Source organism: Haemaphysalis longicornis, unplaced genomic scaffold (genome assembly GCF_048455015.1).
Source record: "Haemaphysalis longicornis isolate Haplotype H1 unplaced genomic scaffold, Haemaphysalis longicornis Haplotype H1 scaffold_9, whole genome shotgun sequence".
NCBI lineage: Eukaryota > Metazoa > Arthropoda > Arachnida > Ixodida > Ixodidae > Haemaphysalis > Haemaphysalis longicornis.
In genome coordinates this window covers 54,618,888-54,633,597 of record NW_027526460.1, presented here as the reverse complement: position 1 = coordinate 54,633,597, position 14,710 = coordinate 54,618,888, and the positions used below count along the sequence as shown (strand labels likewise).

Below are 14,710 nucleotides of genomic sequence, written 5' to 3'. Positions count from 1 at the left end.
CAAGACTCGTAGTGGAAAGTTGAGAAAGCTGTTATCAGGTGTCGTTAATAAAATCTCGCTTAGCTGCTCAACCAACGTCACAGCGCTGGAAGAGGTTATTACATCAAGCTACTCAGACGATGTATGCCGCTGCCGCTGTTGTCACCCTCAATAGTACAGGTTTCCGAAATTACGGTGCGTTGGGGTTTCGCTCCCATAATTTTAACAGGCATAACCTTCCCCAAGGTTGAGTGGAGTTTCATTTCAGTAGGTGATCTTATGGCTTGTTTGTAAAGAAATAAGTCCAGACCAATATTGCTTGACTCACTCTCCAGACTACAAACGGCAAAACTATTCGGTCTACCTGGTATGACCCCCTCGTACGTCCCCACGGAGCACAGCACCGCGTCCAAAATTTTCGTCAAAGGCTGCAATCCCCGCCGCGTATGGATAGGGCTATTGCCCCAGCATTGTCTGGTAAGCCAATATTGGCCACTGAACCCAGTATTCTAGACAGCACCTATTTTACACTAACGAGTCGCGTTAAACAGGCGGGTGGGGGTAACGTTTTAGGTTATTACTTGCTTGTTTCACTGTGCAGCATTGTCCTCGAAACAATAAGTTTCGATTCCCGCGCGGGAGTTCATTCTTGAAAACGGGTTCATAGGTCAGTGGTCATAATGGTGTAGGAAAGTATAAAGCCTTGACTGGGCTCTGGCAAAGCAGGTCTGTTTGCTGCATCCGGCTAGCATCACAGCAGTGTCCGTAATCATGAAGATCTCCATTGTGCTCACACTTTTCTCGATGGGTAAGTTGACTCCGCAGTTTGTTGCATTAATGAAGAAGTACTTGCTCCGATCAGGTTTTATTTACAAACACATGTAGAGAGTTCACGAAAATTTGTTTTTTACCGGGCAATTTCAAGATCCGGAATAGCCCGTATTTCCCGAAGTGTAGAAAAACTGTAGAATAAAAAGAGAATTAACTCATAAGCATGTAGACTGAAAGTACATTTTGTGAAGCGTTACATGTGGACTTATTTGCACTGCCTAGGCTACCTCTAAAACATGCTGTAACACATCCCTTTGTTATTGCGTGCGATATATTAACATTACGCCGTTCACGAGTTGATTAGAACGACAAACACGGGGATGAAGTCGATGCGTCAACCGCAAGGAAACGAAAGATCTAGGTGCTGGCACAGTGGAAGAGATCAAAAAGTGAGCTGTGCGAAACTAATCAAGCCCAAATCAATGATAATAGTCAGGAGGAAAAAATGACAGCCTCGAAATTAGAGCAAGTTGTGACTAGAAAATCAGGCTAAAGTGCCTTGGCGTGCTTACTAAAGGCGTTATATACCGACGTTGTAGCTGCATTAATTAGGGTAGTTGCCTTGCGGGCTACAACTTGGGGGAGACTTGGAGTATGAGATAACTCTAGTTCTGTAACTTTGACACTTGACGCGCGCTCGTTAAACGAGATAGTAAAAGTAAAAATCAAACCAAGTATCGAATTCCTGCCAACAACACTCAAAATACGAAGGCCATGCAAAGGCAGCCGCGTTTTTTGTCATTCCCCTGTACCATATAACAAAGTGGGACATTTATCCTTCATCATGTTTATATCCGCGTTCGTACAAAAACAAACTGGTGGCGATCTTGATATCTACCAGAGCGGCTTCATAAAAGCGGTTAAAAAACATTATTAGCACCCACCCACAAAACAAAATTGAAAGGAAGAATATGACGCGGGCAAGAGACTCTTTGGACCAAAGATTTTGTCTTGAGCTCGCAGTTGGCCGGGGCAAAATCTGAATCGTATTCCTGAACACAAGACGGTTTCGGTTCAACAAAATCTCATGATTTTCGTGATCTTAAGGTTCCGTCGTCAGTAACTATTGCAACCGAGGAACATAGGTATATGACGCGAAGTATCGCGCAATGCCGAGAGACCTATGTAAGGATGGGTAAACCAAGGCAGAAAATGACCAGATTTTGTTTGTTTTTGTCCTTCGCTGCGTATACATATACGCAACTTTGATCACTATTGTGGCAACCAGTCCGCAGTGGTGTGTTACTACGTTATTTCTCAACGTGATTTATGTTGTACGCACCCCTAATTGCACCACTTGGTTCCTTGAACTGCTCTAACGCACGGTTCCTTTATTTGAACGCACGCGCGGAGGTTCACAATCACTCGAACGGGAACTTGTTCCGGCAATTTTTTTCAGTACTCATCTGTACCTTTCAGGCTACCTTGCCAGCGCCGCGAAGATACATAAAACTGCAGCGTTGTTGAGCGCTGCTGCTGCACTACCCGGAGCTGGGGCAGCACAGGTTGGGGCTTTTCCTGGACTTCCTGGCGCTCCAGTGGTTACCAGTGGTTCGCAGACGGTAACGACGGCGGCTTCGTCTAACATAAATCCTGTCGGCACCGCAGTCACTCAGGGAACCATCAATCACAAGACAACTGCAACGCAAATATATCCTGGCATCCCTGACTATGCTTACTACAACACCTATTTCCCTGGAGGCTACTCTGGATACTATACAAGCATCTACCCTGGATTCCACAGCGGAGCTTATCAGAGCTACCTCAGATCGGCTTACCCTGGATTGAGTACAGGTATTTATCCCGGCTTCTTTCACGCAACTCGCCATGGATTCCTCAGCCGAGTCTACCCTGGCCTTCTGGAAGCAACTCAACCTGGTCTTTTTGGAGGAGCCTTCTCAAGATACCAAGGCGCGGTGTTTCCTGGACTCCTCGGAGGGGCCTACGGCAGTATCTATGGCTCTCGCTTCTTCGGCAACGGTGCTTTGGAGAAGGTCCGAACGCACTTGGCAGGATACCAGACAGAAGTTACTCTCACCGTTGACCCACTGACGGGGCTACCAGTGCCAGTTCCCGTCCCTGTTGCCAACCGCGTCGTGACGATCGAGCGCCTCGTGCCATTCCCATCTCCGTATCCAGTACCGGTCCCAAGTCCTTACCCAGTCCCGTTCCCGTTGCCGCACCCTGGAGTTTCCAACCCAGTTTCGTCAACTACTCAAATCGGATCCACCACTACAGTCAGCCAAGGTGCAGCAGTTGTTCCAGCCGTGGATGGTGCACGTAAGCGATAAGCCCCTCTAGATTCTGTTTAGGAAACTTGGGAGTTGCTTGGGCAGAGACATTATGGCGGCCTAATGAATGTCCCATTCACTCTATATACGGAACCATTTTGCGTCCCGAAACTGTTAATCCCTTACGCGAGTAACTGTTTGTTACAAGATATCCAACCCAAAATGAAGCAGAAGTATACGTCTTAAGGTAATTCTTTAATTCTTTGACACGTCATATTTCGCCGCTAAAAGCGGCTCTTTAGGACAAATAAGCTGTTCGGGCTGGTATCGTATTTCTATTCTTGCCTAGTCATTCAAATAACTTGGGGAGCACGAGGTCGCGGGTTCGATTTCTGGCCTCGGCAGCCGCTTTTCTGATGGAGGCGAAAAGCAAAAAATTCACAGCATATCCACGGGGTGAATGATGATGAGTGGGCGAAGCTCCTGAGGGGAAATCATCGGTAAAACCATGACTCTTCAGTGAAAGTTCGCCCACTACATCTGTGTCCGAACGTAACGTCTAGAAAGTCTCGCTTAAACCGCGCGTCGGCACCTTGGGGCTGAGCTCGCCTGGTGCGTTTTTCAGACGCCTCACGAGCTCTCACTGCATCGGGGTCTGCCTGCCGATACGCGCGCTTTCTCGCCGCTTCCCGTTCTCTGACGTTTTGGAGATCCTCTTCGCGCCGCAGCCGTGCCGCTTCGCGTACGGCAGGGTCCTCGCGCCGTTGCCGTGACGCTTGGGCCTCTCGTTCTCGAATGCTGGGATCTTGGCGGCGGCGTCGCGCAGCCAGACGACACGCTTCGGCCTCCCGCTCTCGTACGGCAGGATCTTGGCGGCGGCGTCGCGCAGCTTCATGGAGCGCTTCTGCCTCGCGGGCTCGCACATCTGCAGCCTTATCCATCGGGCGACTCCGAGCGCGCGCCAACAGCGAACGGATTTTATTACAACGCTCCCCGCCATCTAGTAAACAATCCAAGAACTAAAGTAGAGGTAGCCACGCCATCTAGTAAACAATCCAAGCGCATCTTTTCATCATATACAAGCACCGCCATCTAGTAAACAATCCAAGAACTAAACTAGAGGTGGCTACATACATACGTCGAGGATGGACAGACCCACGCCCTAAGGAGCTTCGCCCCTAAAATGCCCGTGTGTACGAGATTTCGGCGCATGTTAAAAATCCCCAGGTGGTCAAAATTAATCCGGAGCCCTCCACTACGGCGCGCCTCATCGTCTGCGTTGCGTCGGCGCGTTAAACCCTACAATCAATCAATCTAATAACTCGGGACTTCACTAGACAAGGCACGTTTCACCCCTATTACTGACTGAGTACGGTGGTAAACAACAACGGAGAATAAAATAGCAAAGTTCCTATAGTGTGTACGACACCGTAACTGGACGGCAAATAAGTATCCTGCATAGAATAGCAACGTAAATAAACATGCTTCACATGCCACCTCAAAGGTTTGATGCGCGTACAGATGTGCAGAACACTCAACCGTGATTTCGTCTGATACTGTTGTTTTTGATATCTGCATGCAAGGAAATTCCAATTGCCTTTTGAATCTTCGTGAATGCCGCGAAAGATGTAATCTTATTTTTTCTCTTTGACAGCTGTTGTTTCAGGCCAACAGGAAGCTGTTGCGCAGACCCAGTCCCACGTCAATATCATCTAGGCGTACTCAGGACCACTAATGTCATGCGGCAAGCTGCGCAACACAGTTATATGAAATGTCAGATAAATAAAATAGAACCCCCAAACCTGCCTTCATGTCTTCCTGCATTGAGGTTGCCCATTAAAAACCTTTAGAGCGGACGCCAATGAATACATTGAGAGAGAGATCACCGAAGAAAAGTTGTACAGTCGAACCTCGTAAATTCATAGTCGCATAATTCGAACAAACGAATAATTCGAACTAATACATTTATCCCAGCAAAGTGACGTGTATTTGAAGGTGGGAAAACTCTCCCTTATTCGAAACTGAAACACGTGGCAAGATTTATTCGAACAATATTGCCCGTCCACACAGACTAGGTTTCGGGAAATTCGAAGCCGAAGGCCAAAGTTCAACGCGCTACTATCCTCCACAGCATCACAGACCCGTAACCGCGTGCTTGCGCCACGTACTATTATGAGCAATATGAAAGGGAACTAAGTAACGCGTGGTAAACAGCCTCGAAACAGACTCTTAGCGATACGCGGATGGCGCTGTGAAAAACAAAGGGGGAAAGGAGGGTGCTCTTCCAGTAACTGTTGGCACTCCCACCACGCTGGAATTACTACAAAGAAGCAGCTTACGCCATGTCGCCGATAATATGGTATCGTCCGACGGCCGATAAGACGCCCGGCGGGAATGGGGACAGTTGTTAGAACAGCGTCCCCTTTTCCGCTTTGTTTCCGACGGTGGCCGCTGCGTATCACTCATAGCTGGCTCTGGGGGTATTTTCTACGCGTTCGTGCATTCCCTTTCATATTGCTCATAATAGTACACTGAAGCAGCTGGCATAAACCGCGCGCCCTTCCGGCGATAGATCGTAGTCCGTAAATGCGCGCCTGCTCCTAGTTCACATCTCTAACTGACCATGGCGAATGCCGTACTTTAGCAGCGCGTAATTATTAAGTGTGAATACACTTTATAAGCGACCCCAAACCATCCACCGCCGGCGGCGGCGTCCGCAGTGCTCCTCTATAAAGAAACAGCATCCGGCGCCAGGTTTCGATCCGCGGACTTTGCGGCCGCAGCGCGACGCTCTACCGATCAAGCCACGGACGCGACGGTGATACCCGTGTTGACGCGCGTTATATCTTTAACGCATTCAAACTACGTCGTCAGCGGCGTGCGTTGGCGACTCAGCGGCGTTATAGCGGCTTGATAACTGCGTGGTGTACACGTGATACTACAAACCCGATGGAAGAGATGGAAGAGAAGGCGGCAAGGCGGTGGGCTGCGGGGGCCGAGCGCAAGCGCCGCAAGCGGGCCGACAACCGTGCATTCGCACTTTCACATTCTCCCCCTCGGGGAAATGCGGGGGAATTTTGTAAGTGCACTCCGAAGGACGTGCAACACGGTCTGCTTTATCGCGCATGCGTTTCTAATACTGGTAGCGTGCCCTGTAGCGCCAATCAAAGAGACCCCCGCTAATTCGAGCTCTTGCTAATCCGAATATATTTTCTATCCCCTTGGAGTTAGCATTGTTCGAATGTACTACTAAACGCTTCTGGCAGCAAAAGGAAAAGGGAAGAGGGTGGTGGGGAATCGTTTCTTGTCCTGTATGCCTTTCGACCGGGCGACTCGATGGCCCGGCAAACCGATTCGGCTAACATTAAAGTGCAGGGCACAAACCTGAACGTGAACATTACGGCAGAAGACAATACAAGAGTTGAGGCATCTTGCGGCAACACAATTAAAACAGGGCAGAGTCAACTGTGGCTTGAAAAAAATACACAGGAAGGAATAATAACAGAGGGTAGACAGACAAATGAGCCTCACACTCTTTTTATTTTTATTTGTGAATACTCTCAGTGTGAATACATTACAAGAGAAAGGTGGGTTAGGAAATACAAGAAGTGGCACAAAATATACAACAAGATACATTGTACACTGACTCAAATTACCCGTAGATACATACTATAACAACATCAAAGGTGTTCATCGCGAATACAAGCACGACATACCGGAAGAAACAAAAATCTCATTCAACGCAGTTATAACCTTTCTCAAAAACAATTTGTCGCCGGCAACTTAGAGATCGTGGTGTGTTGTAGATGAGCATACCGCAAGAAAGGGTTATCAAGTGATAGCGTTAAAGAGCTCGTAGAGCAGAAAGGCCTTCCGAGACCGGACGCGGAAATCATCAATGGTCCATAGGGTCTTGACTGGAGCCCTGGTTTGTAGGCTCTAAAAATGCGCGTTCTAGGCGCCAACAAAAGGCAGCCGACACGCTGTTTTGGCTGCCTATTTTTGGCATCATAAAATATTAAATAAATGCAAAAAATTTCCAACGAAGGCTGCCGCGACCTGTATGTACGAGAAGAAAACCAAAAAATTGTGGTTGATTCCTCTGTCATAGGAATCAGAAAACACGAAAGTGGAATGAGCAGCGAAATCTGCAGCTGAGCATGATTTGCGGGTCAGCGGTTGTCTTGTGGGCATGCTTGGCGAGCGACGTCCTGCTGGCGGGTCGCATCGGCAAAGGTGTGCTGGCGTCATTTCCGTGACGAATATGACGTAACTGAAACCTCGGGGTATCGCGGCATAAAACACTTTCCTGTTAAAATATGAAACCCGAAAACGAACAATCCTAAATATAACCAGAGTCCTTCAAAAGCATGGAGGGACTCTGGTATAAAGTCCTCTTTAGTACTAAAGGTTGCTTGCTCGCAAGAAGAACCTGTGTGCAGGGGTGCACCCTTTACAAGCTGGTTGCTTTGTTGTACTGGCGTAACTTCCGTGACGGATACGTTGTCACCGAAATGTTGGTGTATCTAGGAATAAAACACCTTCATGTTAAAATATTGCTGTCTATGATGACACAAAGGCGACAACAGCTCAACATAGACGTTCAATTGTCCCATAAACTGCCGGACTACTGACATTCCAATAGCTTAGTTCAAAAAGTGCACTGCTAACATGCACGTTCAATGGCTACTGCGCTTGCTCGAGCGTCGCATATAGGGAAACATGCATGAAACGGTGCACTTGAAAGCTGGAAATTTTGTCAGAAAAGTGCTACTTTGTGCTTGATTGACGCAATTAAATTCAACACAACAGAAACAGACACAAATGAAAAACGCAAGCGAGTCGGCTTTTTATTAAGAAGTTAACATATTCTTACATAAGTACTGCTAGGTACAACTGTGGCAATTGTGTTTATACCATAATATTATCCTTATTGTACAGAAAAAGATCCCAACATTGCAAGTTTCACAAATTTTAACAGCACTTTTCAAATGGTGCTTAGCAGTCGGACAAATTTTTGATGGAAAAGCGGATTTTAGAGCCAGTCGGCAGTGTCAATTTTAAGGCGCAAGGAAATGCAGCTGTGTAGTTATGCTTCGCCGTGGCCTCTTCCATATAGGCGTGACCTGATAACGTAGGCGTGTTGGCTGGGCAACCGTTGCGTTGAAAATAGAGTGGGATTTGATAATGCTTCGAGAAACAAGGATGCGAGTGCGCATGTTTGCAGAAATTTGTTTGTAGAGCACGCTGAACTTAGTCTAAGAATCTTTGGAAAAATTTCGGGAAAAAATAAAAAAAACTACCACTAATGTTTCTTTTGTCAGTGAGAATGAGCGTCCGATTTGACAGCCGCTAGCTGTTTTTTCCGGGAGTTGTATCGATTAGGTTGAACCCCATATAGTTCAGAACCGTCAATTTGTCCATTTATAGGCACTTATAGGCATTTAGGCACAAACGTCAAAAGAGGCATTTATATAGTCACTATAAAAACACCAAAGAAGTTTTTATTAACATATAATTCATGAGTATATATCAAAATGGGCTGACGGGAGTGCAAGGAACAAAATAGACATTTTCCTAAAATCCGGCTTCTAGTTTTTTTGTTTATTTATTATGCCCTCAGGGCCAGAAGGCATTTAAAGACGGGAGTGGGTAATACAAATACCGTAAAATAAATTAGACGAAATATGAAGCAAAAACATTTCCTACTAATACAATGTTACCTAGGTAACAGAGCAAATAAGTACTATAAACACCGATTAGAGGCGGGTAAGTTACAAAACATTCTTAATATACAATGTTAGCTAAGGTATTTTTGAACAATACCGGATTTCGTATAGAGGTAATAGAGTGGGGAAGCTGGTCTCAGTCTGAGGCAGTCCGGGAACAAATGACTGTGAGAAGGCGTCAGTTCGTGCAGGGGGTATCCTGACTTTATTTGAATAGTCTAAACAAGAAGAAATGTAATGAAGCGGTAGGATGAAGTCGCTGCGTAGTTCGCGGTGATATAATATTTTATGGAAAAGACATAGGCAAATAATTTTACGACGAGCACCAGTTCCGCCATGCCACGGCTTGCTGATACCGTCAAGCGGCAATGAAATGAGGACCTATAGATTGAGTAGTGTAGACAGAGATCTGGGAATCTCAACAAAAATCTGGCAGCATCGGTAGGGGTGGTTAAATCCTTGTGCGCTGTGGAGCACGAGTTCGAAAGTTTGATCACCGCCGCGCTGTCGATTTTCTAGTGCAGCCAAAAGACAAAAACGCCGATGAGTCGGAGTATCCCCTCGCGTTAACAATCCTCAGGGAATCGAAATTAATCCGAAGTCGTCCACAGCGGCGCTCGTCGTAGCCAAGGTGTAGGCAGCTTCAGTGCGTTGCGAAGTCCTCCGAAGTTCGAAAAAAAAAACTTGGTGCGCTTTCTGTTTTTCAGATAATTGCCGCGATAACGTTGAGTGCATGCGCAGGCGATCGCTGCATACACACGCACGCGCAGAAGCACAGGATAAATGGCACGAGGTTTATTCCGACAAACCTCTACAATGAGAACGATATATCCTTCCTTTGGTAAAGCAACTAATCACCGTTAATCATGGCTTTGAGCATGTCATGAACGTTTCAGCAAATGTTACTGATTTAGGAAGCTAAAAAACAAATAAATGAGGTGTCAAAACTTCACAATAGGGCAAATAAAAGAAGGAGCTGAAAAAAGAAAACAGTCAACGTACAATACGAGGAGAGGAAATTGAGGAAAGCAAGAAGCAACAATCGGACGAAACATAGTTTGGGCAGTCCTAACCGAAGGTGCACCCCAAAGAAAAGCCAGTTACAATACCGCTAATCTCACGGTGATACACTTGTCGTCATCACCAATACGTGATAAAAATTGATTTGAAAAAAGGTACATTTGAAAAGTCTGACGTATTCGCAAGGCCGTGTGCTCAAGCCGAGCCTTTTTTGTTGTGGTACGTTTCTTAATGCCGAGGTCGTCAATCTTCAGCACCCATGGCATAAAAAATTGCAACGGTACATGAGCATGCAGCTTTATGATATACGGCAGCCCCATTTACTTATCTTTGGTTTGCGAAGAAGTGCATGACCATGACTAGTGGATGCCTTTTTCGACTATTTCATTTCCCGACATGACTCGCGGATATAGGTTCCGAACATTTTAGGCTTATTTGTACCATGAATAGCTTTCTCAACAAATTTGGAAAGGCTTCTGGTGCACCCTTACATACATCAATGACGCAACAATTGCTACGCGCAATGAATGCTTAAGTTCAGATTAAAGCCTTACAGAGCGATAAAATGTACCACTCCTGCACTGTAGAATATACTTTAAAAAGCGCTGTAATTAAGCTCCTCCCAAACGCTAAGAAGTCACCGCAGGTGCGCTGCACCATAAAGAGAGACAGAAGGAGCGAGGGAGAGGGAGTGAGAGAGAGAGGGAACTCTCTAATTTAAACTGGAGGGGTCAGCACTCAGCACTGCTTGTTGGGAATCGCGCAGGAAAGGAAGACGCAGCTCCTAGCACCTAGGACATGGGGATCATCATCATTGTAACGGAGTCATCGTCATTAAAGGGACGTTCGATCAGGGGTCCACACTGCTTCGTTTCCTGGCCGCTCAGCCGCAACGAGGTGGTAGATCCGCAACACTGCTAGCAGCTAGACTTGTTACGCCTGATGGGGATCATAACACTGATGCGGGATGAATGTGCTGGATGAGGAGACCAGGCATGCCATTACAGTAAAAAATAGAACCTGCATTTCAGTTCAGCGCAAGGCGTGCATTTGTGCTGCTGTCCGATCACAGATTCTATTGTTTTACTGTAATGTCATGCCTTGCCTCGTCACTCACAAAATTCGCACATTTGGTCACGCAGATTCCCCGATTTGAGTCATTGTGGTGAAGCCCACCTGCGGCGAATTCTCCACAGGCCTAGACTTTCCATTTGTGTGTTCACCTTGCTCCCCCTCGCGTACCTGTGCTACTTATCTGTCGTTGACTCGCACCTTCGCAAAGAAATCCTCCCAATAATGTGTTAGCAGCGTTTTGATTTTAATATCCCTTGTGTGGCAGAGAACCTCAGTATAAACACGTGACAGCTTAAGATGAGCACGGAGATGATGTTAGATACAAATGACGCATCATGGCGGATTAATTCTTCTTCATCGAGGTGAAAGGGAACGATCTATTCACCACCGTAGACACGTTGCTATACTTAACCAATACCCGGTTGTCAAGATACCTGAGAAAACATTGTACTTCTGTTTCTGAACAGCGTTGGGGACGCAGAGGTTGGGTGTATATTATTTAAGTCCCAACCCAATCAGTAGCATCCAGCGCGCATCTTGTGCACCACTGATTCGGATTTAGTATTTCACAGACCATACGATGGAAAGATGGCACTATCTATCTTTTTCCTCTTTTATTCACCACAAAACTGATACAGTAAGCACGTTTCACGCGTCACGTCGATAGGATGGGCCACAGTAGCTTTCTTATGTTTCATGGAGGATAGAAACTAAACATTTCTTCCCACCATGCGCAGTGTAGCGCAGCCGGTAACTATGGGCGCAAAAAAAGATTTCTGGAAACTAGAGCGTGATAAATCTTTATTTAGCAAGTACCATGGTGCAGATGTCAGGGTACTCTCCCAGTGGAGGGCATCCTTAGTCCAGTATTCTCCGGCGGTGGCTGATTGTCCGGGCTCTCGTCAGGAGATATTCTTGGATCGCAGGGTCAGGGCTGGACAGGCCACCTATGCACTGCTCGTAGGTTGCGCTGGGATTGGGAGTGAGGTAAAGGGTTTGCGGACACCCCCGCACCTGATGGTACAGGCTGCCGGGAAGACAGGGATTAGAGGGTGCGTGGTAGCAGTATGCTTGATATACGGAGCAAATGCTGACCACTTTGAATTCTTACGACGAATTGCACTAAAATTTCAGGTTATTAAAGTATCTGTCTGACCTTTTCAATAGTGCTAGTAAGTAGGTCCTACAGGGTAGAAAACGTTCTTATGTACACATTACGCAGTTGCTTCCTCAGCCATAAAAAGGGAAGAAAAACCACGACGTTGCTGGTACTGCCTTAATACTTGATGCGACACCTTGCTGTTAAAATTTAATTACATCATTTGCTTTCTTCTGTCAATAACCAAGAAGCTTATGGACTACGCTCCTCCCATCCTCCGTTCGGGCTCGTACCCATTATCCACTTGTAACGTTTCGATACACCGCTTTAAAGCTTGTCCAGCAACATACCATCTTGCTGTTTAGTAAGTCGAGCGTACGTTAGACCACAATGAGCATATATTATGTGCTAATGATAAATAAAAACCTTTGCCTGCAAGTCTACGCTTGGAAGAGATTCGAGTTTCGGTGTATTTTTTTTTCTATTTTATTTGCTGTTTTGATCTTTTAAAATATTTGAACGCCCGAAATAAATGAAACTTTTTTCGGCGTACACGCTCAATACTCGACGCCGCGAATAAAAGTACTCCTCCTCACGTTCCACGGAATACATTGTTTTGTCCCGGACAATTATTACGGTGTCTTTCGGTTACGAGCCGAAACTTGGGCCCCCTACCAGTAATCATTCAACTGGTTTACACTCATAGTCTCGTAATTTAAATTATAGAATTAAGGAGGCTTGCGCTACCGAGTTTCGGGCGGTCAGACCATGCATGCGAGAAGTTGTCTGCGATATTTCACCTGAACCTTCACAGCGGCCCTGTTAAAGCTAGGGTTCGAGCATTTTTGTTCAGCTCGAAAGACGCTCTTTCCCGTTTTCTTTTTGCCGACGCACGGCCGCGCTACGGTGGCAGCGTACAGCGCTCTAGCACGGTCGTGGCCGATGCTGCTGCGTTCAGAACTCCGCCCCCGCGAATTCCAGGTAACGGCTGGTAGAATCTCTCGTTTCACTTTTTGTAGAGCCACGTGTGTGAATTCAAGTGACGTCGTATGGACAATGGTTGTGGGTGTCGTTTAAAGCGTTGCTTTCTATCCACCTTCACAAACTGGATTGGAGGCAATTGTTCTGCCCCCTCAAAAAAAAAAAAAAAAAAAACACCTCTTGAAGTTGACGTTTCGACGGCGTACCGTATGGTGAGGTAGTATAAAACAAAAAAACAAAAGATGTATCACATACACTGACCAGGCAAAAAAATAAAAAAATGACGCATAGGGAGTCCTACGGCTTCCCTTTTCACAATCCAACTTCGTTGCATCGGAAGCCGTGGCACTCCTGAAACGTCATTTAATTTTTTTTACTTGATTAGTGACCTGCGTTTCATATTTTGTTTTCTGTAGAAAACATTTCACGGCAAACTCAACTTATTCATTTGTTTTAACAAATAAGTTAGTTTTGTCTGAGACAGACACAGCGCGAGGCGTTCGTGTCTGTCTGTCTGTCTGTCTGTCTGTCTGTCTGTCTGTCTGTCTGTCTGTCTGTCTGTCTGTCTGTCTGTCTGTCTGTCTGTCTGTCTGTCTGTCTGTCCATCCGTCCGTCCGTCCGTCCGTCCGTCCGTCTGTCTGTCTCTTTGCTTATATGCGGCTGTTGACTAGAAGGCGTGCACCGTGGCAGGAACTCGTCCGGCGCGCATGCGCCCGAAACCCGTAACGACGCCATTCTTTATTTTCAATTTCATTTTCTTCTGCCGTCGTAATGGGGAGGCTGTGTATAGTCCCGTCTCTGTGATTCAAGAGACATCAAAGATTTGGGTGTTCGGGAGCTGCACTCTGCTTAAAGGTGCCGTTCCCCGATTCTCCACCACGAGCGAACACGTCTACCTCCTCCCCCCGATTCTGTATTATCTACTGAAACTGAATGCATCCGAGGAGAGGAAGAGCTACGTCGCCGTGCGACTTACGTAAAGAGTTGCCTTTGTTCGAATTCTGTGTTATTCTGCTTTGCTAATCCTCTACTTCAACAGACTGGAATGCCTCATGCCTTATCGACTAATAAGCCACTTTCTTGCAAGTTATACATTGGAGTGCCTTTGTCAGACCGGTGCTAATTAAATTATTTGCAGTGGCGACTTCGTTGTTCAAGGGCCCATGAAGACAAAATACGAGTTTGTTTTATTCAAAAGATTGCTTAGTTTATAGTGTCGTAAGCGCTTCTCAGCCATGCTTTTCTTATTGAAAAATTATACGATTTAAGCTACAGTTTTAATTCTGCTGCATCATGTGTTCTGTTGCGTTTGCAATGATGTATTGTAGGCAGGTACCTAAACTAAAACAAGCGTTAGTATGTAAACTAAGGCTAACGCTAACTGCAAACCACTCATTTGTTAACATGGTCTTTCTGCCTAGATGGCGCAGCAGTACCGCTCAAGACGCCAGTTTCGAACTCGCTTTCTTGGAACAGGACTTGTACTCGCCGTATTTATATACGGTTGATAATAATCGTTTACTATAACATTGGGAATGAATAGACAAATCAGGTCATGTAAGTGGCAGTGTCGCCAATGTCAGTTGGCCATTTTCGTGCCATACGAGCTCAAACGCGAACGACTGGTTTAGAGACATGCTGACCGCTTCTATGCTTAGAGTTTTTTCGTAACTCCCACATTTTACCCCACAATTCTTACTGCTACAGGAAGAATATGCGCTAAAATTAAAGGTGAGTGGCTAGTTCTGCAACTCATAATCACTGTT

At 46.1% G+C, this 14,710-nt stretch overlaps 1 protein-coding gene across 1 annotated transcript; it reads left to right on the top strand.

Moving 5' to 3' along the window:
- The first annotated feature begins 750 nt into the window (after positions 1-750).
- LOC144153199 (uncharacterized) lies at positions 751-3,101 on the top strand. Its single transcript, XM_077684853.1, has 2 exons — positions 751-787; positions 2,230-3,101. Exons 1-2 carry the CDS (start codon positions 751-753, stop codon positions 3,099-3,101), a joined length of 909 nt encoding a protein of 302 aa, XP_077540979.1.
- The last annotated feature ends 11,609 nt before the right edge of the window (positions 3,102-14,710 follow it).